Raw genomic sequence first — 25,209 nt, 5'->3', positions numbered from 1 at the left:
GTGTAGGTTGTTATTTGTTTGGATATGTACTTAATTGGACATAAGGTAGCCTAAATAGAACAAAAGTAGGTGGTACCTAAGATGAAGTGACATTAAATTTGGATTCTTAATGTTCATATGATTGTTGGTGTTCATGTGTGTGTGTGTGTGTGTGTGTGTACAAAACAGAGACAAACTTGTGCAAATAATCATTCAAGAAGAGAACAAGACTTATACCAATCTTTTAATCCAACAAAAGCCAGTCAACATTTTAGTTCTAACCACAAATATTTTTATTGCACATATCAGGTTAGTGCTGACACAATCTAAATCTACACTATCAAAATGAAAAGCAGCAACAACATTAAGAAAACAAAGTTTTTGTTCAGGCTTACACTTGTGAAAGGTGATCGACAGAAATCCACTGACAAATATTGCCTTAACTGTCCAAAAAAACCCAAAAAGAATGTCTATTATATATATCTATATAAAATACAAGAACAACACAAAACAGCTAAATTATAGAAGCAGCTTTACTCCAATTGAGAAAATTTAACTTTGAAGCAAAACCATACAGAAAACACTCATTTCTTTCAATATGATATTAAATATGAAAGTTTCCAGTTACTTTTGGTTTTACTAACAAACAAACAAACAAACAAAAAATCAAAGATGATGACAGGAAGACTAACATTTCAAATATATCCATAACAGATATGTTCAAGTAACTTTTTAACGAAGAAAAAAAGAGGAAGTATTTTTAAACAAAAAAGTAATAAGAGGAATGTCTGTTTATATTGAAAACATCCAAATTATGACCGCTTACAACTGAAGCTGTCAAACAAACAAGAGTCATATTATCCACTTTCCCATCTTCCATTGCTCTTGATTATTTCCATCATTGTAGGCTCAAGTCATGCTCACCTAAGTCAATTTGCTTGTGCTCACCTGAAGTTAATTTTCTATTGTTCATTCACCTATTTCTCCTTATATACATTTTTCGATTAAGGAGAAAGAGATAAACTACTGTGTAATTAAAAGCTCAATTACATTTCAGTAACACAAAGAAAATTCCTTGCGCCAAGCTGTTTCTCAAAGAACTGTAGCCTTGGAGCAATCTGTGTGACCAGCTCTTGGTTAGTATACCTACATCAGGTCCTTTCACCACATGATTCTTGGTTGTTGTTTTTTTTCACTAAAAAACCTTACACTTCTCACCAGTTTATCGATTGTCCACTTCATGGTGATTTAGACACATACAATCTTATACTTTCATTCACAACAAGGTTCAGAAAAAAAAAGAAATGCTGCACATTCATACATATATTTCTTTGGAATTACGCACCCATTACAAACCAAGCCTCTCTACACCTCTGAAAAAGTTTATACAATGAACAACTGAAATGGACTATGTTAAAGTCTTTAACTGCAATAGGCTATACATTCTCTTCCACAAAACTAGTGAAAACAACAAATATCAAACAATATATCCATGTCAATTTGATTCTTGTAGTTTTCACTTGAATTTTAGAGGAAGCGTAGACAAAAAGTAGTGAAAACAACAAATGTCAAACAAAAATATCCATGTCAATATGATTTTTGTAGTTTTCACTTTAATTTTAGAGGGAACATAGGCAGTGCATATAATAAAAGTAAAAGGGTAAAACAACACTATCCAAAAACTGAAAAACAATGACAAAATATGTAAGCGCTATTTATTCGGAAAAAAAAAGGGTGGAAGGCAAACTGAAGAAAAGAAGAAAACTAAATCATCTTTCTTTTACACTTTTTTTTGTTGCTGGCATGTTTTCAATGCAAAATAATAGATTTACGACAACAACAAAACGAAGAAACTGTTTCTGCCAATTTGTGCTTAATCAGGCTTTCCATTGACTTGTGATTCTTAGTGCTCTATTTTTGTTTATTTTGTGTTTGGCAAAAAAAAAAAAAAAGAAAAGAAAAAAAAACACCACAAAAGCTTTCAGCCCAAACAACTGATGTTTGATATATGCATCACAAACACCAGCATCAGAATTATGTCCTAAATTCATCCACTGTAGTGATGTCCTGTCAGATGCGATGACGACAGTGGATTCATTAGCTGCTGCTTGCTCATTATTGTATCATTCTGAATTATTTTTTTTCCCACTACAGATTTCTCTGTGTGAAATTCATGCTGTTTCCCACGGGAGAGCACATCACCACAGTGCAGTGCCACCCTTTTTTTTCTCTTCTTTTCTTTCTGCCTGCATGTCTTTTCCTATCAAAGTGGATTTGCTACATAAAAGGATAATGCACACAGGACCTCGGTTTATCATGTCATCCAAAAAAATAGCACCAGACCACCACTCAAGGTCTAGATGATGGGTGAGTTAAAATCCTGGTCCACATATATATGACTCAAACCTGTGGACATTTGCTTTCTGGTCAGGTGCATTACCACAAGACCATCAATTTGAGCTGACCAGGTGTGGGTTATATCCTAAACCACATCTGACCTTACTTTAACAAGACAGCTTTTGTCTTTTTTTTTAAATTTTATTTTAGCCATAAAAAAACTAGTAGTGAAACTAGAAGTGAAAGTATGTTGTTTAGTTGGCAGTTGTTTACCCTTTGTTTTTTTGTTGTTGTAAAGCTATGTAATGCTATATGCACCTATTTGAGTACAGACATACCAGGGAAATGCACCAATGTAAACTTGTACGAGTACAGATACATCCACTAAAGGTACCAAAGTACCAGTCATTGGAACAAAATACATGACCAGCTGTGTGCCGTCTTAGACCTCTTTTGGGGGGTGGGGTGGGGTTTGGCAAGCAGTCTTTTGCACAGTCTATGGTTTGAAATTACTGATGTAAGTCTGTTAAGTTCTGCCTGTATACATTACCTAATGATTTGTCACATTGTTCAACTGTTTTAGAAACAGTAACATTTTCTTTTGCTATGTGAACCAAATTGTGCAGAAAATTAAAACTGTGCAGAAATTTGAACTCTTCTTTTGACAGTCATATAATTATCTTACAGTCCTTGTAAATATATGCCCCAAAGATGAGCAGATGGAAAACAAAACTCTGAAGCAGTGAATCTGTAAACATACAGGTCTACTTGATATTTTTTTGTAGTTTTTAAGTACAGTAAAAAGAGCTTTACATGTCACACAAATATGATTAAGTTTAAATGAGACTAGTAAGAGATGAGCAGGCAGAATAATGTTTCTCTTACTCCCCCACGCAAATGCACACACACACACACACATCCACACATTGCAATTTCAATACTTACTCTGAAAGTTTGTAAGCAAAGAGAAAATCACCAGGACAGGGGATATCACTTTTACACATCGAATCAGCTGAACCACAGTGCATGCATTTACAGTGGTATTTTGATATGTTTGATATCCACACATGAACATGGGATTACCTGCTGGAGTGTTATGGATTCTGAGGAGCCTTCACAGCAATTGAAGCTGAATAAATGAATGATATAATGACAAACTAACCACTTATAAGGAACTTATCATATGGCTCTATAGTCTATATACACACCAGTTACTGAAAAATTGAAAACTGGAAGAATAGTTACACATGAAACAAACATTATCCATTTCTTGCAACATGCTACAACTTTTCTTTTGTCATTTGTGTGGCAATTCTGATGCATTCAAGTTACAAAATCAACACAGAAACAGTGATAAATCATGTATAAATTGCCTTACTTTATCTGATACATGCTGGAATGAATCAAATTTACTTCAGACTTAGTTCCTGCTTGTGGTAAAATATTTCTTCTAAGTAAATAAGACCAATTGTATGTGATCTTGACAGGGTCTGTTTTAAAACAGTGCAATACCTGTCTTCAAAAAAACACTTCAACTATGTTTAAGAGTGTATAAAACAACAGAAAATAATCATGACTGATCAAGAGAAACAGTTAAATTTCCACAATCAAAACTGATGCTGAACTGTTCACTGAAGATCTGACTTTGACTCATGTGCAGTGTGGTAATAAATGTGTTGGGATTGGAGAGGTCTGACTGGTATATACCATCCTGCCATCCGCCATTCCTAAATGGTAAAGCAACAGTTTCCACAGTCGTTTTTTTCCCTGACAAATGTTGTTTGAGTTATTTCAACAGGGTATTAAGGAATACTGAACATATTTCACAATTACCGGCTCTTGATAACATTTCATATTTATTGGTTTTTAAAATGCACAGGTATGCATGCTGCACTCCTTAATACAGAACAAATGCAACATTTCATAAATGAGACTTATCTGGATTATTGGCTGCAGAAAAATATGGACTTTTACAAGAGATGCACTTTACAGTGGATCATACAGGTACCTCACATACAGAGGTGCTTAGCAAAAAAAAAAAAAAAAAAAAAAATCTGCAACAGAAAACACCAACTCAGAATAGAGCACTAACAAGTACCAGTCCTGGTCATCTTCATCATCACCATGAATAAGGCTGCTCAAGCCAGTCAGTATCAAACACAGTCTGAGAAACTTGATGTCAGACACACTGTCCAGGGAACAGTTTGTCCTGTCTGTATCTCCTTCTGTTCTTCTGCTACGTTAGTGTCATCTGCTGTGGACTTTGCTCAGAGTACAGGAGTTGGAATTACATTTTGCAGGTTACAAATAAGATCAGCTTTATTCTTTTGCAGACAAAAATTGCTATTTCAACCTGGTCAGTTGTGAAGAGAAAACTAATTACCAGAGACTGACAAAATGGAAAAGGTCACAAATAAACAGAATCAGGTATGTAGGGATAAAAGTCAAGACAAATGTAGCAGTCTGAAACCAAAAAAATATTGCAGTATTTCATTTACCTGTCATGGAGTACAAATGGTAGTGACTCAATACTACCTATGGATATTGTATCACCTCAATCCCAACACACTATTTCTGATCAAGACTGTGTGTACAACTTCATTTCTTTTTATTAACTGGCATCTAGGAACATGACACAAGGTTCACTTTAAAGCTAACACACACACAGAAAACATGAAAACTGACAACTACAACTTAAGAGCCAGATAATGAACTCATTATGATGTTCAATATTCTACACAAATAAGACTTCCCAGTGCACTAACACTAACTATAGAATGCTGTGCAAGTGGTAATACCAAAACACAAACAGAAACACAATAAATATGCAAAACTGATATTGAATCAAAAATCTGTTGGGACCGTATGTGATTTTAAATTCACAAGGAAAAATATTATCAACAGATTTACACCAATTTTTTTCTTTAAATTATGCAAAGATAAAAAATGTTACAACTGAAGCACCAACAAGCTGACACTTGTACATATGCATACATAATTCATTGGAAACTATGAACAACCCATGTAACAGCTTGTCAAGGTATATCACAACAAAAACTGGAACAACATCGGTGAGAAAGTAAGAAAATAAATTCAGCATTTTGGAAGGTGGTAAAATTGAACGATGAAATATTATGATAACATATAAACATTTACATATTTTGCAAAGCATTTACCCTCTTCTGGTTTACTGTGCTTTCTCCATTAATCCAGGGAAACAGATATGAACTCCCATTCACAGAGCAAATCATCACAGAGAATCTTAGATACATATGTATGCATGCAAGCACACATGCACGAACACACACATACACCCAATGATAAATACTGTCAATATATACAATAACAAATAATTTCTGGTGGGCTTTCAAAAAAGAAAAAAATGAAATGAATCAGGTAGGTATTAAGAAGCAGTCAAAATTGAAAAAAAAAAAGGGGGGGGCATGCGAGAAGAGGGACACAGGTAAGAGAGACAAAATAGTATTAAAAAAAAGAAAAAAAAATTTCTTCCTCTTGATTATAATTTTGTTTTCGGCAAACAAACAAAACCACACAAGACAATTTTACACTAAGGCTTGACAGCTGAAAAGCAAAATGAATACCCAAGCATAAACTTATAAACTAGCTCATATGCTGACACAAAATCTCTGATAAAATATGAATGCCACAGGTCTATTCATATCAAAAGAACATGCAAACATAAATACTTTAAAAAATGCAACAAACTTCATTAGAAGACACAGTCATCTGATAATTATTTAGCTTTTCACAAACATTTAATTTCTCACTAAAAAAAACAAACGCTGGTTGATTTAGCTTGTTAACAGTCTCATTATATTTATTTACAAATAGGACATTCAGCATATTACACATGCTGACTTGAAGATAGATGGCCACTCCTTCATATACCCATTGAAGATGCAACAGAGTGTGTAACAACCCAGGAACTGCATCAATCTGAGTACTGAGCCAGAGAAAACAAAGACCTACTTAGCTACATGAAAACTTGTTCCATGTTACCTGCCAAAAAAACAAAACAAAAAAAACCCAAAACAAAATACACACAAAAACCAGACAATTCACTCCAAGATATCTATGCTTTCAGATAACAGTCATATGTCAATTGTAATCATAATGGCAAAGGTGTTGAGTCCACTGACAGTCAAGTCATTAAAACATTGAAAGGAGAAGAAGGTAGTATTTATTATCTCATAGAGTGATGGTTCACTGACCTGTAAATCAACAAACTGAGGGTTTGATGAACACTCTTAATAAGGTCAATGGAGTTTTGGAATTTTAAATTACGAAAAAAAAGCATTCTTCCTCCGCCAGCAATATCAAATCATGTGTCTCACTACTTGTCTTGGAGACAAAGCCAAAATTTTGTCCTCTGAACACCAAAATTGTACTTTGAGAAATACTCGATTTTTTCATACAAAATATTGTATGAAGCAAAGCCAAAATTTTGTCCTCTGAACACCAAAATTGTACTTTGAGACATACTCGATTTTTTCATACAAAATATTGTATGAAGCAAAGCCAAAATGTTGTCCTCTGAACACCAAAATTGTATTTTGAGACATACTTGATTTTTTCATACAAAATATTGTACGAAGCAAAGTACTTTTAGAAAACAATACTCAAAAATAAAACAAACACACTTCCTTTGAAGACAGGCCAAATGAAATCTCAGAACCTGTCAAAAAGAGTAGTCTTGGACAAAACCAAGAAAAACAAATGCAGACAAACTGCAGCAACATGGAAAACAGCAAGGGAAGAGGAGGCGCAAAACTTTGGCTAAGTTTTTCCCAATATTTTGTGGTATTCTTTCAGAAAAAACAACAAAAAACAAACAAACAACTGTTAACGCAAACTGTACAAGTTTTCTCAATCTTTCTCCAAGAGCTTTTCCTGGTTGTTACCTCATTCTGCTGTGACTAAAATAATCAGTAGAGAAAAGGAGATGCCACACTTTTGGTGGGGTTTCCCCCCCTAAACATCATGCAGTTGACTTTAAAAAAAAAAAGAAGAAAAAAAAAAGCTTGCTGTCACAAGCAACTGCACAAGTTTTCTCAATCTTCATCTCGGTTGATGCCCCATTCTGGTATAACTAAAAACCTTCACCCTCAGTACACCTAAAGCAGCAAGCATCCTCATTTTCTATGCTAAGCGTCCTCCTTTTAATGCTATCACAAGCATCCCTTCAATGTGAACATGTTCACTTCCGCCCCACATGCTGCCGCTGGGGGTAGAAGCATCTCAAATGTTGTCCCGATCCTCATGCATGGAGTTGACCATGGCCTCTTGGGTGGAACCGTATGATGTCATGGGTTGCTGAACATCGTAGTGGGAGTTGGCATCAGTCTGCTCCATCAGCACCCCAGCAACAAAAGGCTGTAACCCACAGAGGGCAAAAGGTTAGTCTTCCCCTTGGTTTAACTTCACAGATGGTGTTGTAAGATCAATAAATAAAATGGTATGTGTTGACTGATTTTTTGTACCAGATATACTGGACATTGTTCACACCAACACACACACACACACACACTGACTTATTGACTTTAAGATCCCTGACCAGATAACCCAAATTTCGTTTTGCCTTTCCTTGAATGTTTCTATACTTTAATATCTTTTTTCTTTTCACACCAAAACAGACTTCATGGTTCATTCTTCTTTCTCAGGTGGAAGGTGGCAGAATGGTTAAGATGCTCAGCAGCCAATACAGAGAGTCCATGAGGGTGTGGGTTTGAATCCTGCTCTTGCCCTTTCTCCCAAGTTTGACTGGAAAATCAAACTGTGTGTCTAGTCTTTCAGACAAGGTGATAAACCGAAGTCCCACGTGCAGCATGCACTTGCGCACTGAAAAAGAATCCATGGCAAAGAGTGTTGTCCTCTGGCAAAATTATGTAAAAAGAAATCCACTCTGATAGGTACACAAATATATAAGCATGCACTCAAGGCCTGGCATTGGGTTATGCTGCTGTCAGGCATCCGCCTAGCAGATGTGGTGTAGCGTATATGGATTTGTCTGAACACGTGCTGCCTCCTTGAGAAACTGAAACTATTCTTCTTTCTTTAAAACATAAACTGACATGGGTTTACTATTCAAAGATATACATTCATTCTCTTTCAACATTATCAGATTAAAATATACTCCACAATTGGCCTCTGTTCCTCCTGTCTCTGGACCTTACATTTTGAATAATCTCTCTCTTTCACTTCATCAAATCCCTGCACTCAGCTCTTTCAAGTCTGGCCTTAAAGTCCAACTCCTTCCAAAATAGGTATTTGCAAGTTTGTCTTTCATCCCTTGGATTCAGAGTGATGCATGCATGTCAATGTGTGCTGTTAAGCGCTTCGATTTGTCTCCATGCAAGATTATTCACTATTTAGATACATGAATTACAATCATTATCAACAAACACAAACAGAATGGAATTATATAAAATTCACTGCAATTCTTACCTTTTGGTTTCTGTCCATATCTGGTGGTGTGCCCTCTCCATCCTCAAATTGCTGAAATACAATTCAAATCAGTTTAAAAGACTACTGTATGCTTTGAAAACAGTTGAAACTGATTTTTTTTTTCTTAAGGCTTCAATGAATGAATGAATCAATCAATCTGATGTTGAGATGATAAAAACCAGAAAAAAACAACAATATTTCTACTTGTACTGTTTTATGTGTGTGTGTGTGTGTGTGTGTGTGTGTGTGCGCACGCGCGTGCGCGAGAGCACATGCATGTGTGCAGTGTTTGTTCCAGGTCAACATATGTGCAGACCTGCCAGTGCCTGAAATCCCTTCGTGCGTATATGCAAGCAGAAGATCAAATACGCATGTTAAAGATCCTGTAATCCATGTCAGCGTTCGGTGGGTTATGGAAACAAAAACATATCCAGCATGCACACTCCCCGAAAGCGGAGTATGGCTAAAAACTGTCATACACATAAAAAAAGCCCACTCGCATATATACGAGTGAACATGAGAGTTGCAGCCCACAAACGCAGAAGAAGAAGAAGAAAAAGAATGTGAAAGAGCAAGTGTATATTTGTGCATACCCATATACATGTACATGTTCTTCACATCATCAGTTCTCCTATGACAACATGCTATGTTATGCTTGCTGACATTGTTTTGTTTAACTCTTAACACTTTGTCATTTGATACAATCAGATTTCATAATAACCAAGAAAATACATATCAGCATATACAGAGCTCAAATACTGGTTATACTATACATCCCAGTATACCACAATGAACCTTTTGTCAAATTAAAAGCATGAGTTGTAAAAACAGTTCTTACACTAAATGAACAGCACCCTCCACCCTCCCCCAAACCCACCATAATGAATAAATAACATTAATAATAAACAGCCATTAATTCAATAGCAAAATGCCCAAATTTATTCATTGTAACCAGAAATCAATTCTCAGTCTCAATCTTATACTCAGTCATTGCTGGAATCAGTAATTCATCTCTCTCTCATCTCTCTCTTTTTCTTCTAGACTGTTCTCTTATCAATATTTTTTTCTGAGATGATAAAAGAACAATATTCCATTATCAACTTGGATGAGCAGGTTATAGACAAATGAACCAAACCACCAACCCAGCACCAATCTGCAAGAACATGCAAATTTCCAGCTCATTAATGTGTTGTTGCTGTTTTTTTCTTTTTCCATTCCAGGTTTCAGCATTCAAAGAATACAAAGATAATGTTAACCTTTTCAATAATGTCATGACTGTCAATGACTTCATGCCACAAAGTGCAATGTCACTTATTCAGAAGGGATAGGTGCAATGGCCCAATGTTTAAAGTGTTGGACTTCCAATACGAGGGTCCTGGGTTCCATTCAGTGACTGGCGGGTTAAGTGTGTGGAGATTTTTCTGATCTCCCAGCAACATACGCGCAGACCTCTTAGTGCCTTAATCCCCTTCATATGCATACACATTCAGTGATAAAATGTGCAAGTTAAAGATCCTGCAATCTATGTCAGTATTCACTGGGTTATGGAAAAACATACTCAGCATGCACACCCCCAAAAACAAAATATGGTTGTGCTAGGGGCAGAGTAAAAACAATCAAACACACAAAAACCCATTCGTAGATAAAAAGTAAACAGGGACGTTGCAGGCTAAAAATGAACAAGAATGAAAGAAAAAAACTGACAAAGGAAAATGTAACATTTTCTTTTCAACCCCCTCAGAGCTGGGAGGAGTTGTGGGAGTAAGTATGATACAGCATTCATAACCATGCTAAATCTGCTGAAAAAATGCTAGAATACTGGCCTTTCTAAAATTAAATGTGTAAAACAAAATTTTGCTCTGTAACAAATACAGAAAAACCCACAAAGATGAAATGCTCAATACTCCAGAGTCACACCAACAATTAAATTTATCATGCTCATACAACCTGAGAAAAAAAGAAACCAAGAAGCAACCAAGAAGTACCTTGATTTAGTTTAAGTCTGCAACATTAGTTTTAAAATGATGAATCATTTTCGTAAACACAAAAATATGCTTGAATTTATATCAATATAACAATAAAAACAGTGATAACACTGCAAACTGAACCAAGTGAAGTATAGCAAACTGCGGATGTGAAATCACTTGACAGGGAATAAGGATACCTTACAGTCTCCTTTCTTTCATAATAACACAGTAAATACACAGAAACACAGTTTGTGATTCCTGAACACATTTTGTAAACAAGAGCAAATTATGTTTAATTGAACATAATGTTTGTTTAATTAAACATAATTTGCTCTTGTTTACAAAATGTGTTCAGGAATCAAAAACTGTGTTTCTGTGTACTGCTTCTCACAACCTTTCAGATTTTCACATTCATATTTTGGCATGCCACTTAGCAATCACTTATTATAAGACAATGACTTTTGCCAGCTGTCTATGAAATAAACATTTGTAAAAGCATCAGATGTCTCATGGTTGAATTTCAATTAACAAACACCTCTCATCAATACCTTAATGGCCTTTTGACTTTTTTTTCTATATAATTTTAAAAAATCCTGAAATGAATATGATTCAGTATTCTGAAGATCAGTTTATAAACAGAAATGAAATCTCTGTTGTTGTTTTCTTATTGCCAATCCAAATCATGATTACTGAATGTATCACACTTCGATGTAAAACTGCTACACACATGTCCATACCACAAGCACCTGGTGGACACATTACTTCATAAACACAACACATAAATATCATTCTATCTCCAGAATTTAAAACAAAAGTCACAAGCACTTGTCTATCTCACCGACGACAGACATGGCCATCCATCTATGTTAAACAACAAAGAGTTTAAGCATTTACCGTACATACCTTGCCAACCTTAAAAAGACAGACAAGATATAAGCGTTTACTTATGACATGAACTAGACATAAACATAACTCAAACACAGACAAATATAATACTTTCACTTATTCAAGAACTAGAGACTGTAAGCATTCACGAAACTATCTCACAAGACCAGTGCATCTGAACACCTCAACAGCTCAACCATCCATCAACTACACAACAACAAAGACACATTCACACTGTGTACACAGAATGTACACACCTGCAAATCTGAGAAAGCAGGCCCTCCAAAGGTGGACTGCCGGTAAAAAAAAAAACAAAGACAAGAGACAGAAGAAAATAAATCAACCAAATAAATAACAATCCCAGTTACTATGCCGGTTCATGTATGAAGGCAAGAGTGACTGCAACATAAAGGACAACACCAAAGTGCCTTGAACAAATGAACCATGCACGTGCTGACAGGGACACAGTCACTACTGCCGACACTTTGGATACACAATAGTCGCTCAACACCCGTGTTTATCACAAAACAACAGTACTGCTCTACTGGTTAAACAAGGAGTCAAACAAAACAAAATGAAACAATCTTCAAAGGAACAAAACATAAAAGCTCTGGTCTGCGGGTCAGCTACCAGAAGAATGGGGGAGGGAGATGCAAGAATTCTGTTCTAAACAATGAATGGAAGCACAGAATGAAAGTATATTTTTTGGTGTTTTCATTAGGAACATAAAAAAGAACAGAATCAGAAAAAGACTGGGGGGAAAAAAAGGAAGAAAAAACAGAAAAGAAAAAAACTAGATCTCCATCTGCTCATGCCATTCAGCATGGAATGTTTTTTTTTTTCCTGTGTGTGTGTGTGTGTGTGTGTGTGTGTCGGTGCTCGCGTGCACACATGTGTACATGTTTGAGAGGAGGAAGGAAAAGGGATGTTTCTGAAAACACACTTGTGTAGTATATAAACAGTGGAGTCCAGTTAACAAAGTTATGACCTCATTCCTGATACAGCAGTTTCTGTTTCTTGGCTTAAAAAATCCTGCTTATTATGAACATTTCCAACTTTCACTTGTGGTGAATACATTTTCTGAAACCAGAAATAGCAAAACATTTTGTCACCTAAATATTTTTACTTGATGATGAGTGATGGCTACCCCTACAAAACTAATCTTCGTCAAGTATTGCATGTTCAAACCAACAAAGGCATGCACAACAACAGTATCCATGGCAGAAGACAATTTATCTTTCTTCTGACTGGTCTCTTTCACGTGGCTTCTGTGCCACATTCAATGGATTGTTTTGAAAATGTAGACTGATGGCATGCTCACATGCTTATTTAAAATCACACAGACAAAGAGCGAACTTTTCTGACCATAGCTGGTGATGCATTCAAATGGCTGACACTATTCAATGCTTCAATAAATCCATCACTCACCGAGAAAAGAAACAACGATCTCAATCAACACATACAAAAAAAAGAACCTTCCTAATTTTGACAATGGTCAGCAGTGACGCTGTGTACCTCTACCAGCATCTGACAGATGCAATGGCCGAGGGGTTAAAGTGTTAGACCTAAAACCTGAGACTCTGTGTTTTGCAAGACTCCACTGTCTGTGGCTCTGTTAAATGAACTGTTGAAAGGAAAAATGAACATGTAATGGAATGGGAAAGAACAATTGAGCTGGTCAGACTTTTTCAACCAATCCTGATCATGCAAGGTTCATTTCTACAGGAATGGAAAACATAGCCTACAACCTGCAACCTTTGCCCAGGAAACTGGAGGGTTTCTTTTGTTTTGTTTGTTTGTTTTTTGGTCCAATCAGAAAACCAGCGATCCCAACTGACACCAACCTGCACGTAACCTACAGGAATCCTGACATACACAACCATCTCTCTCCCAATCTGCAGAAATCCATCAGGGTCATTTCACACAGTGTTTATAATGAACCATCCACAGCATCCATCACATCAGCATACTGACAACCTTTCCACTTTATATCATGTTCTACAGTTTTTGTCTGCTCATCTTCAGTCTTCATTCTGAAAGTTTTGGGGCCAAACAAAAGTACATTAACAGATATTAAAAAAGGTATAAAATCAAAATGAAACAAAACCTGTAGAATTCAGACCACAAAACACAATGGTTTTAAAATTTTTTTTTTATATCAACTACCATATAAATTACAATCAGATCTAAACAAAAAAAATGTCTGAAAGCTGCAATTAACACTTCTAATATAATTTTTAAATCTTTCCATTTTGTTTTTTTCCAAACCTTATCTACAAAATGTTGTTCAGCTTACATTGTACGTTGCACACTAACGCCATGCCATTTTGCTCACTTGAAACACATGAATGAATCTGCCAAGATAATTACCTGTAACTCAGTCTATCAAATAGCACTACTGACGCAAAACATTCACTGCACATGCTCACCAAATTAAATGTTAGCATTTACAATTTCAATAGTTCTCAGGAAAACAACAGCAAAAAAGTGCTAAACGCAACTGCATACTAGAAGAAAAAAACAAACAAAACATGTTCTAAAGCAAAACCACTGCCAAACTGTACACAAAGAAAGATCTGCCAAAAATAAAACATACACAAACAAGAGAGGCAAGGCCTTCAAGACTCACTTGTGACATGCACTTAACTACAACAATTGAATCAAAACACACATAAAATCAATTGCAAAACAAAAGTCATGTGCACCTCCCAGAATAAAAAAATATAGACCACAAAAAGTTGTGTTGGATTTCACATTGTTTTTCTTTTTTCACTTTTTTTTTTTCAAAATTAAAGTCACAAAGGAAAAAAAATCATTTCTAACTCACACTTGCTTTTGTTTAAATAAAAGAGGAAATGCACCTAAGTGTGACCAACACACACAGACACACACAAGATAGGTAATATTACAGATTTTTGTGATAACCCTAATTCAGTAAGACCCAACATATATATATATATATATATATATATATATATATATATATATATATATATATATATATATATAATTACTTCATAATCTGGACCATTTTTTAAAACAGTCACTCTTTTTCTGGTGTAAACTTCAAAGTCATACATACATATATTTGAGTATGCAGCTGCATTTCATGCTCACACATGAAAGTCAAAATTCAAATGATAAATATAGTTCAGTTACATTTTATACATGTATTTATATAAATACATAAGACGTAACTGAACAGCAAGCTTTTTACTATGTATGAAAAAAAAACCCTGTTAATTACTGAATTGTAAGCTTATAATTGTTGAGAAAAAGTGTAAAAGTTTCAAATGATTGTTCATACTCATCATACTATGTCATTGTTACAGAGCGTAACACACACACACACACATGAACACAACAACTTTCATTTATTATATATCTATTATTCTCATGAATAAAGAATTTTCTCTTGTAATCTCTCTCTGTCTCTTTCTCATACACATTTAATTCAGTAAATACATTTCACATTTGAAACTACTTTGTGCTCAAAACATGTGTACACAAACTACATAATATTACAAATTGTACTGCAGTAATGTCACTACTCTGGAACAAATCCCAGTTCTCTCCCACCCCACACTAGCACCTACTACACCAAAGTAGTTTGCACAATACTGAACATTTTCAAGGCAATTAATATTATTGCCAATGGTTCAAACCCCTGGAGTGGATCAGTCAAGCAAAGGTCTGTTTCCTAGCAGTCTAAAATCAGTTATGTAGACTGCTATCAGTCATACTACACAGCCTAACACACACACACACACACACACACACGAACACAACAAACAACTTTCATTTATCATATATCTGTTATCCTCATGAATAAAGAATTTTCTCTTGTAATCTCTCTCTGTCTCTTTCTCATATACATCTAATTCAGTAAATACATTCCACGTTTGAATCTATTTTGTGCTCAAAACACTGTGCACAAACTACATAATATTACAAATTGTATTACTGTAATGTCACTATATACTCTGTGTGTGTGGGGGGGGGGGGGAGGGGGAGGGGGGGAAGGTCAGGAATGTCAGACCCCTGCCGGAGTCTGCACTAGTTGGGTCACAGTAAGTATGTGTAATTAAATCAGATATATAGACTGCTATCAGTCATACTATGTCACTGTTACAGAGACTAATATATATATATATATATATATATATATGAACACAACAAACAACTTTCATTTATCATATATTTATTATCTTCATAAATAAAGAATTTTCTCTTGTAATCTCTCTCTCTCTCTGTGACTCTCTCTCATACACATTTAATTTAGTAAATACATTCCACATTTGAAACTATTTTCTGATCAAAACATGTGTACACAAACTACATAATATTACAGATTGTATTACTGTAATGTCACCACTATACTGGAACAATTCCCACTTCTCTCCCACCCCACACTAGCACATACTAAACCAAAGTATTCGGCACAAAACTGAACATTTTCAAGGCAATTAATATTATTGCCAATGGTTCAAACCCCTGGAGTGGATCATTCAAGCCAAGGTTGGTTTCCCAGCAGTCTAAAATCATTCATGTAGACTGCTATCAGTCATACTGTGTCATTGTTACAGAGCCTAACACACACACACGCACACACACACACACACAACACAACAAACAACTTTCATTCAGCATATATCTATTATCCTCATGAATAAAGAATTTTCTCTTGTAATCTCCGTCTCTCTGTTGTACACACATTTCACATTTGAATCTATTTTGTGCTCAGAACATGTGCACACAAACTACATAATATTACAAATTGTATTAGTGTAGTGTCATTATAGACTGTGTGTGTGTGTGTGTTAGTGTGTGTGTGTATGTGAGTTTGAAGAAATCTGATATCAAATTTCAAATTCACAAGACATGTCATAGTATTCAGATCTATATTAAATTGTATTATATGAATAATACTGATTCAACCCACACATGTTCTGATCTTGATTATAAAGATGATATCAAGTTGACAGGATCTGCTGTTCTGGGTGGCTGTGTTTCAAAGGCGTGTGACACTGTTGTCTAGCCTGGTGTCGTTTTTGTTTTCGTAGTGCAGTCTGCTGCTGATGTAGAAACTGAGCCAGTGGGGAGTTGTATGTAATAAGCATCATCTGCTATGACTGATAATCTTTGGTGTGTAGCAGTCTCGGGGTAAATGACCATCTAGTTTTATAGTTGTTGTTATGTTGATATGAAAATTGAGTATTTTGTTAAACTAATAACATGTAGAGCCAGATACAAGTACTTAAACGTTGTATGAAGTGAAAAGGACTTAATTCTGAGAAAAGTCAAGACTGGAAATTTTCACGTTTCATCAAGGGTATTAACTCACATGGTTTATCATTTTTAACTGAAAGAAAAATTGGCGATTCCGATTGATTTTGTTGATATTTTTATGGCAGTTTGGGGCACAATCCAGTAAGTGATGAGGCGTTAACAAATCTTTCTCTGAATAAATATTTAATGGTCTCCTCCAACTTTCCATCACATGTTATCGTGTATTGTTGATTGCATAATTATTGGATTGAACGGGCAGGTCAACTACTTGAAACAAAATGTCGCCCTTCACAGTTGCGAGCATGCACTTTGAATATGTATAAATATGTGTATGTAACTGATTTTTGCCCATGACCTTCAGGGCTCAGCCAATAGCTCATAAGGTCCACTCGTAGTATTGATTTGAGTATTTTCCAAAAAAGACCATTTGGGCAAATGAACACAGTGAAAGCCTGTACACTGAGAGGAAAACACGCAAGCTTTTTATGTACTGAGTATAATTTCAAAATGTAATGTTTAAGATGAGAAAGATCAGTTTAAAGCAAATTAACCCCCCTAGCATTAATTACAGATTAATTTCCCTTTTTTACTAGCTGCACCAGAAATATAACTTCCAATCTTAGCAAAAGAAGTTCCTGTTTGAACAAAAAATGATAAAAATCACTGATACTGATGGTGTGTCAGAATATCAGATCACAGTGCCAAGTTTAGAGAATAAAAAAAATATAAATATAACAGTAAATTCAGTTTGCATATAATTTAGCTTCTTTTAATTTTTTTGTGTGTGCCCATCCCAGAGGTGCAATATTGTTTTAAACAAGATGACTGGAAAGAACTGAATTTTTCCTATTTTTACGCCAAATTTGGTGTCAACTGACAAAGTATTTGCAGAGAAAATGGCAGTGTTAAAGTTTACCATGGACACACAGACACACACAGACAACCAAACACTGGGTTAAAACACAGACTCACTTTGTTTACACAAGTGAGTCAAAAATAAATACAATGACAGAGTGGCACAGAATAAATTAATTACAATGATCAGCGATGCAAGAGCACATGTCCATGCCATATCAAATATGCACTTCACAGACACTGCCATTACGATAGGCCTTAGTCCGCAGCATATAAAGAACAAGAGCAATCCATGGAGTCAAATCATTATCTGCATCACTGTCTCAAGAAAAAATGTGCTTAAAACACTCTCACAAACACTTACCTGTGGCTGCAGACACCAGTTTATACTCATCTACACATGTCAGATCTAGTTTGTCTACTTCTGTCTGTCTTCAAAGTCAACATGAAACTACATACATCTGTTTTGCTAAAAACTGGTTATCAATCAACAAATCAAATTACAGCACCCGGTACACAGCAATAGTGTCAATAAAAATGCAGTTTATGGTTTTACAACTAACTGCTACCACATGAAGGTGACTGAGTGAATCAAACAAACTCTTCACAAAGTTCATACATGTCTTCAACCGTCTGAGTGACACTGCTTGTGTTGTCTGAGTCACATCCTCTTGAAGACAACAAGACTACGATTCACCCAAAAGTGGGAGCTTCCCCTTACCCTTCATATGTTAAAATCACCCATTTATGGACATACAAATCTGATGCACAATAAAGGGACAGATCAGCATGCCTATTAACACTAGACCAATGCAATGATGTTTTTACTTTTGTCATAATAAACCTGGACAGAACAGCATGCCTATTAACACTAGACCAACAATGATGTTCTTACTTTTGTCATGATAAACTGTTCCTGCAATCCTTAAACTGTCTAAGCTGATTCACAACCAGAGCTGAAAAACTGTCAATCTGCTGGTTTTTATGTTCCAGTTATTTCTAAGCCAACGGTCACTTGTAGGATTTAGGAAGGCATCATGTGTGACATGATAATGAAAGGAATGTAAGTGACCTTCCAAAGGACTGGACTGACAAACCATGTTTTTAGAAATCTGATCATGAAGGAGGGTGACCAGCAAAGACAGAGACATAAATTTTCAGTGTTGTCATCAAATCTTTGTTAGAAACTACTTTTTTCTTTCTTTTTTTCTTGATACCCCATCATCTGCACTGTTTCAGCGGCATTACTCTCAAGCTGCTCATTTCGAGTCCCCCATATACAGCTACACCCGGGTTTGTCTGTTGCAGTCCCTGTGCCGGCAGTCACTGCTGCTGAGTCACTTTGGTGGTGTTCAGTAGTGCCTGTTCTGATTTGATGTATTAATGACACCACCTACTAAGCCCCCTACTGATGAAAATAATGGCAGAGTCATGGAGCCAGACTGAGTGAGCGTCTCCCCAAGAGTGACGACTGACACCATGTCCCTCCAACAGCAGTCCCCCATGAATCCGCCGGCACTGAAGACCTTTGACAAGACTCACCTCAAGCGCGGAAGTGGAGGGGTATTGAAACTGGTGTCACCATGACAGCAGGGCATAAAAGGCCACATAATTTGCAACTTTTGTTATATTCATGATGAAGGAGAAGGAGGAGATGGATGATCACGATGACGATGCTGCTATGGAGGTCCATTTAAGTGTGGGACTAAGTGACAAGTCTGTACTCTATCCTTCCTGTCATAATGATATCCCGATGACAACTAAGCCCAAGAGATACAGACACAGTGTTGATCAGGAAAACTGAGCAACACACCCAAAGACGCATCTATGAAGAGGATGATATTCGACTGTGTGGTCCCAGTCTTCCAATTTAAGCCTGAAGTACATTCAAACTTGGGTAGGACCTTGCTGCGGGCTGAAAAACCCACATCCGCTGGGATTTGAACCCTTGTCCTCCCAGCTGTCAGTCCCCAACACTAACCACTTAGCCACGGTGGCTGGCTGGAAACTACTTTGTGAATCTAAAGACAATTTACTGAGGTCTTGGTCACAAGTTCTTTAAAAAAAAAAAGAAAAAAAAGAAGAAGACAGAAAATGAATGGCATAAAATGATATGACACACACCCAGGTTTGTGAGGAGTTCAGTGAGTTACACCCTTGCCTGCCGTGTCCCACCTGTCACTTCCCTCAATGTCCCTGGAAAAACCTCAAAAGACTGGTTTGTTTCACTCAAATCTGATGTCCCAGAAGCAGAGAATTTTTTTTTTTTTTTTTTTTTTTTTTGCTGCCCCTTCATCTGCACTGTTTCAGTGACATTACTCCCACGCCGCTCATTTAGATTCCCCCATACGCGGCCACACCCGGGTTCGTCCGTTGCAGTTCCAGCGTCGGCAGTCCACAGGGAACCATCGATGTTAGGTTGCCAGGAGGCCATACACCAGAGGAGACCCTGCACTGCTGCTGAGTCACATCGGTGGTGTTCAGTGGTGCCTGTTCTGTTTTAATGTACTTGGGACACCACCTACTAAGCCCCCAGCTAACGACAATAATGGCTTAGTCGCGAAGCCAGACTGAGTGAGTGTCCCTCCCAGAGTGGAGACCGCCACCACGTCTCTCAAACAACAGCCCCCCATGAATCTGCCGACACTGACAACATTGACAGGACTCACCCCAAGCACAGAAGTGGAGGGGTATCGAAACTGAGGTCACCATGAGAGCAGGGCATGAAAGGCCACAGACTTTTGAGACTATTTTGTTTATATTGATGACGATGAAGGAGGAGGAGGATGACGATGATGATTACAATGTTATTATGGAGGTCCATTTTGGTTTGGGACTGCGTGACAAGGCTGTACTCTATGCTTCCTGTCATAATGATATCCCGGCGTTAACCAGGCCCGAGAGATACAGACACTTGCAGCGTTGGTCTGGTAATTAGAGCAACACACCCAAAGATGCATCCTTGAAGTGGATGACACTCGACTGTGTGGTCCCAGTCTCTCCCCATTTAAGCCCACAGTACACTCAACTCTGGGTAGGAGCCGGCCACGGTCCGAAAAACCCACCTCCGCTGGGATTCGAACCCGCGTCCTCCCAGCCGTCAGTCTGTGACGCTAACCACTTCACCACGGCGGCTGGTCTAATTGCTCCATTTTGCCCCGACACTGTCCAGGTACAGAGTGCACAGTTTCAGACTATGTATCTGCAAACCCCAAAGTTAACGGGATCTAGTACAGTTAGCTTGGTAGCAACATATCAAATCTGCACAAAGCAGAGAAACATGCTGAGAAGGCTCGCTCTGTCCTCATCAGCTGCTCACATGTTGTTTTCCAATCACTTCACTCTAACTTCCAATGACATGGCAATGCATGTTACTGGTATGAGTGTCACCCAACACAGCATGGCTAGGTTTGACAACTGCAAATTTTAACCCAAAATATGTTGCGCTCATACAAATTGTTAAATCATCTTCCTGAGAAAAGGACAACCTCAACGCTTGGAGACAAGGAGATATCAAGCCCAGTGTGGTCCCAAAGGTGACCAAGACTCAGCCGTAACCATGCACACGATGCCAGTCTTTCTGGGTGATTCGGTAACAAACACACTGTCTGCAAAGGGGGCAAAGAAGGTGCAAGAAGAACTGAAAACCCTCATTCACTGCACACACTATCATGAGCAAAGAAGAAGGGGTGGCAAACCAGGCAGCCTATCAGACGACAGACTTACCCTGTATCGGTTGGGTCGAATGTGCTTGAACCAGCCAAAGCTGAGACGTCCCACAAACATAATGAGGGTGATGAACAGGCAGACGCAGGAGAACAGGAAGACAGAGTCCAGACCCTCTGCAATGCAGACATCATTGTGGAGTCAGCCACAGTCAAGGAAAAGCACTAACACAAATACTCAGATACAGGCCAGACACTATATATGCATGTTATTAAAAGCATGATAATCTAATTTCTCAAATTTTATCCCTTTTGCATTATTACAATACAAACAGATTTATTGTGGAATTTAAGGCCCACAACAAAAACAGTTCTGTTTGAAACCCCAAACATATGTCTGTTCCAAAAATAAAAGCAGTTCATCAAGGAAAAAAAAGAAAGAAGAATAACAAGTCAAGCTATCTTTTTTTTATCATTTTATCAATTAAAAAATCATTTCTTGTTCTGATATCAACACCGTTTTGTTGATAGTTATTTCAGTTTTGTTCTTTTTGTTTTGTTTTGGCTTAAGTCTAATATCACCAAGAGAGCACAGGCTTTTTTCACCTGTTTTCCATAACACATTCATTTGCATCTACACATGGAATTTCAAAGCTATTTTTACCCTGACACAAAGGCAGCCATACTGTTTTTGGAGAGAGTTGGTGGGGCAAAGGGTACAGGGGATATGTGTGCATGTTGGGTATCCGCAGGTTTCCAGTGTTTCAATAAACCAAACAAGGACCACATGTCATGAGATGCCGAAGTTTTAATTTGTGGGGGTGTTCATGCTGGGTATGTTTTTGTTTCCACTGTGTTTCAATGAACCAAATAGCCACATGTCCTGAGAGACCAGTGTAGATGCAGACCTGCGCGGAGTCCAGTGAAGAAGGTGACACTGATCTGCAGCATGATAACGGACCAGAGGACAAAGGTGACGGCTGAGCTGTGGATGTGCTTGTTGATCTTGGAGGGGTTGTAGGCAAAGAAGATGTTGTAGCGGTCCACCAGGTGCTTCAGGCCCAGGTATACCAGACCTGTGCAGAAGGAGTCTGTTCATTTCCCTTCACACCTACTGGTGATTAAGACGATAAGACATCTGACCTATGTGGACAGATGCATGTATAGTACTGAAGTTTTGTCTTCACTCATTCTTCACTAGCATACTGCTCCACTTACTTAACCAAGAAAATGGCTGATTGTATCAGAGATTTGTTTTTCTAAATTATATTTAATGTAACATACTTACCATGACCCACTGGTGCAGACTCTGGAAGGGGTCTGATTCCTGTCCTGTGCAAAATGCTATTCATCCCAAGCACAGAAACCAAAAACGGCTGCAGCTGGTGGCCTCCCATAGCATATTACCTCCCTTCAGTTTGTGCATGCAGCATCCTATTTGACATGACCACTGACTGGTTGTATAGGTCTATAAAATAAATCATCAAAAAAGGAAAAATGTATCTCCAAGATCTGATCCAGTTGTCTGTAACAGCTCAAGGACTTCACATGCATCATAACAGCAATGTGTTTTGTTTCTTTCGCTGATGAGGTACCAGGCGATAAGAGCTGGTGGGCTGGAGTAAAAGAAGCTGTCTGCACATGAGAAACTTTGTAATCAGAATGCAGAAGCCGCCTTTAACAGTTTTGTGCAAGTAGTTCCATCACCTAGTGAAAAAATTCCAATATCTCAGGCCACATGTGGTCCTCTGTAAACAAATGTTGCGCAAAGCAGGAAGGGATATATGGTTCTCAGTAAAGAAAGAATTAATATGCATGTGTACTCTGACTGCTCTGTGAAATACAAACTACACTCAGCTTGTTGGCTGCGCAATGCAATTATGTAAAGCAATGAAGCAAAGAATCACTGAATTGTGAATCACTGACATCCCTACTTCACCTGTGCCCGTTCTTGTGCACATGAATCGTTATGAAACTGTGTGATCAAAACATGGTCTCTGTCTTGCATACTGTCAAAATCATCTTTTTGTGTTGATGTTTTTTGTTGTTTTCTTTTTTACATTATCCTCTTTGAGCTCTGTGGTACATAAAGCCACAACCAAAGATCCCAACTGCTATCTAGCTTATCTTGTGACAGCAATGAGCTATGACAGACGTCACAGTCATACACACAAGCGCACACGCACACACACACACACACACACATACACACACACACACACAAGAAGAACACAACAAAAACAAGGGAGTTGTACAGTGGTATTCTACATTAGTCTTCAGAAGTTCATTCTCAGGGAAGACTTGAATGAAGAGGAAGATGAACATTGCCTGATCAACATAGGGAGCTGGTTCCAGACAGTTGAGCCACTCACCAAAAGGAGTGACAAGAGGGCAGGCGATGCTGTAGCAGACCACAATGGCGAAGATGCACAGCATCCAGGCATACTGTGCTCCATACTGGAAGTCCCATAACACTGACTGCACATGCACAATGCACACAGTCATGTAAAGAACACTCCTTATAACCATGTGTCGCACTTCCATCACTCAAATACTGAAACATACATGTATGCATAAGACTGTTCATGCACAGCACCTGATGTAGGGCAGTCTTTTTTTTTCAAAGGATGGCGAAATGGCCAATAACCACTTTTTAACAACTTTACATGTTCATATCAGCTTTCTTGTATGTGGATGAAATAATAATTGACTTATTTTTTTCCATACAAGAATAAGTTTATTGATGTATTCACACACATACACACAATCTGCACATTGCAGCTTTCTCAGCCTGCAACCAGGCCAGCACACACACACACACATCCACCCCCAATCCCTCCCACTCATCCCGAAAACACACTTTCACCTTGCACTTGAGTTTCTTCAGCCTGTAATCCGGCTAGCACCCACACACACACACACCGTCCTAAATGCACACACACATTCTTTGCCTTGCACACAGAGCTTTCTCAGCCTTCAACCAGGCCAACACACACACACACACCCACTGCCCAACACACACATACATTGCCCAACACACACACATCCATTGCCCAACACACAGACAGTTTCTTTCACCTTGCGCACAGCAGCTTTCTCAGCCTTCGAACAGGCAAACAAACGCACACCCAATTACCCCTCCCCCACCCCTCCGACCTGTCCCCCTCCCCTCCCCTCCCCCACACACACTCTCACCTTGCGCACAGCAGCTTTTTCAGCCTGGGAGCGGGCCAGCATCAGTTTCAGGCAGTACATGAAGAGCTCTGTGAAGCGCAGCAGCTCTAGCGCTGTACCAATCAGAGCGGCTGTGATAATGTAGTTCACAAAGAACGAACCATTGCTCGGCAAGAATATACACCTGAAGGTGAAAAAGAAAGTCACAATATATATATATATATATATATTTTTTTTTAGACAACAGGAAAACTTCCTTATCATCATAGCAAACACAAAACATGAATATAAACCTAAGTAAAGGAAAAAACCCAATAATCAAAAATAATAAACAAAGAAGAAATCAAAATTATTTCTTTTAAAAAGGGCTGTTCAATTCCCATTCATATAAACAGAGAAAGTGGGTGGGAGAATGGCAATTCTGGGGGGTGGTGGGGGGGTGGTGGTGGTGGTGGTGGTGGTGTTGATACCAAACTTGGGCATAAATGAATGTGTGCATGAGGGAGAGTGGATAACTATCACGCTTAAAAAGTTTCACAAAGCTCATGCAGTGTGTTTTTGAAAAAAAAAGACAGAAAAAAGTTGAAATCTTC

General features: G+C 37.7%; 1 protein-coding gene across 3 annotated transcripts in view; it reads right to left on the bottom strand.

Moving 5' to 3' along the window:
• Positions 1–208: 208 nt before the first annotated feature.
• Positions 209–25,209, bottom strand: part of LOC143280923 (osmosensitive cation channel TMEM63C-like) — an 81,583-nt gene continuing 56,582 nt past the window's right edge. For 2 of the 3 annotated variants that reach the window (XM_076585707.1, XM_076585708.1), the window contains 7 exons: positions 24,638–24,800; positions 23,815–23,920; positions 22,351–22,518; positions 21,504–21,619; positions 11,891–11,926; positions 8,782–8,832; positions 209–7,710 (listed from right to left, as the gene is read on the bottom strand). In XM_076585707.1, the coding sequence (XP_076441822.1) occupies positions 7,576–7,710; positions 8,782–8,832; positions 11,891–11,926; positions 21,504–21,619; positions 22,351–22,518; positions 23,815–23,920; positions 24,638–24,800 (775 nt within the window). In that variant the 3' untranslated portion in view covers positions 209–7,575. The remainder of the gene's footprint in view (positions 7,711–8,781; positions 8,833–11,890; positions 11,927–21,503; positions 21,620–22,350; positions 22,519–23,814; positions 23,921–24,637; positions 24,801–25,209) is intronic. The other variant, XM_076585706.1, reaches the window with a different exon arrangement.

Source organism: Babylonia areolata, chromosome 4 (assembly GCF_041734735.1).
Source record: "Babylonia areolata isolate BAREFJ2019XMU chromosome 4, ASM4173473v1, whole genome shotgun sequence".
Taxonomy (NCBI): Eukaryota; Metazoa; Mollusca; class Gastropoda; order Neogastropoda; family Buccinidae; genus Babylonia; species Babylonia areolata.
Note: the sequence above shows the minus strand (reverse complement) of the source record. Positions and strands in the feature narration are given on the sequence as shown.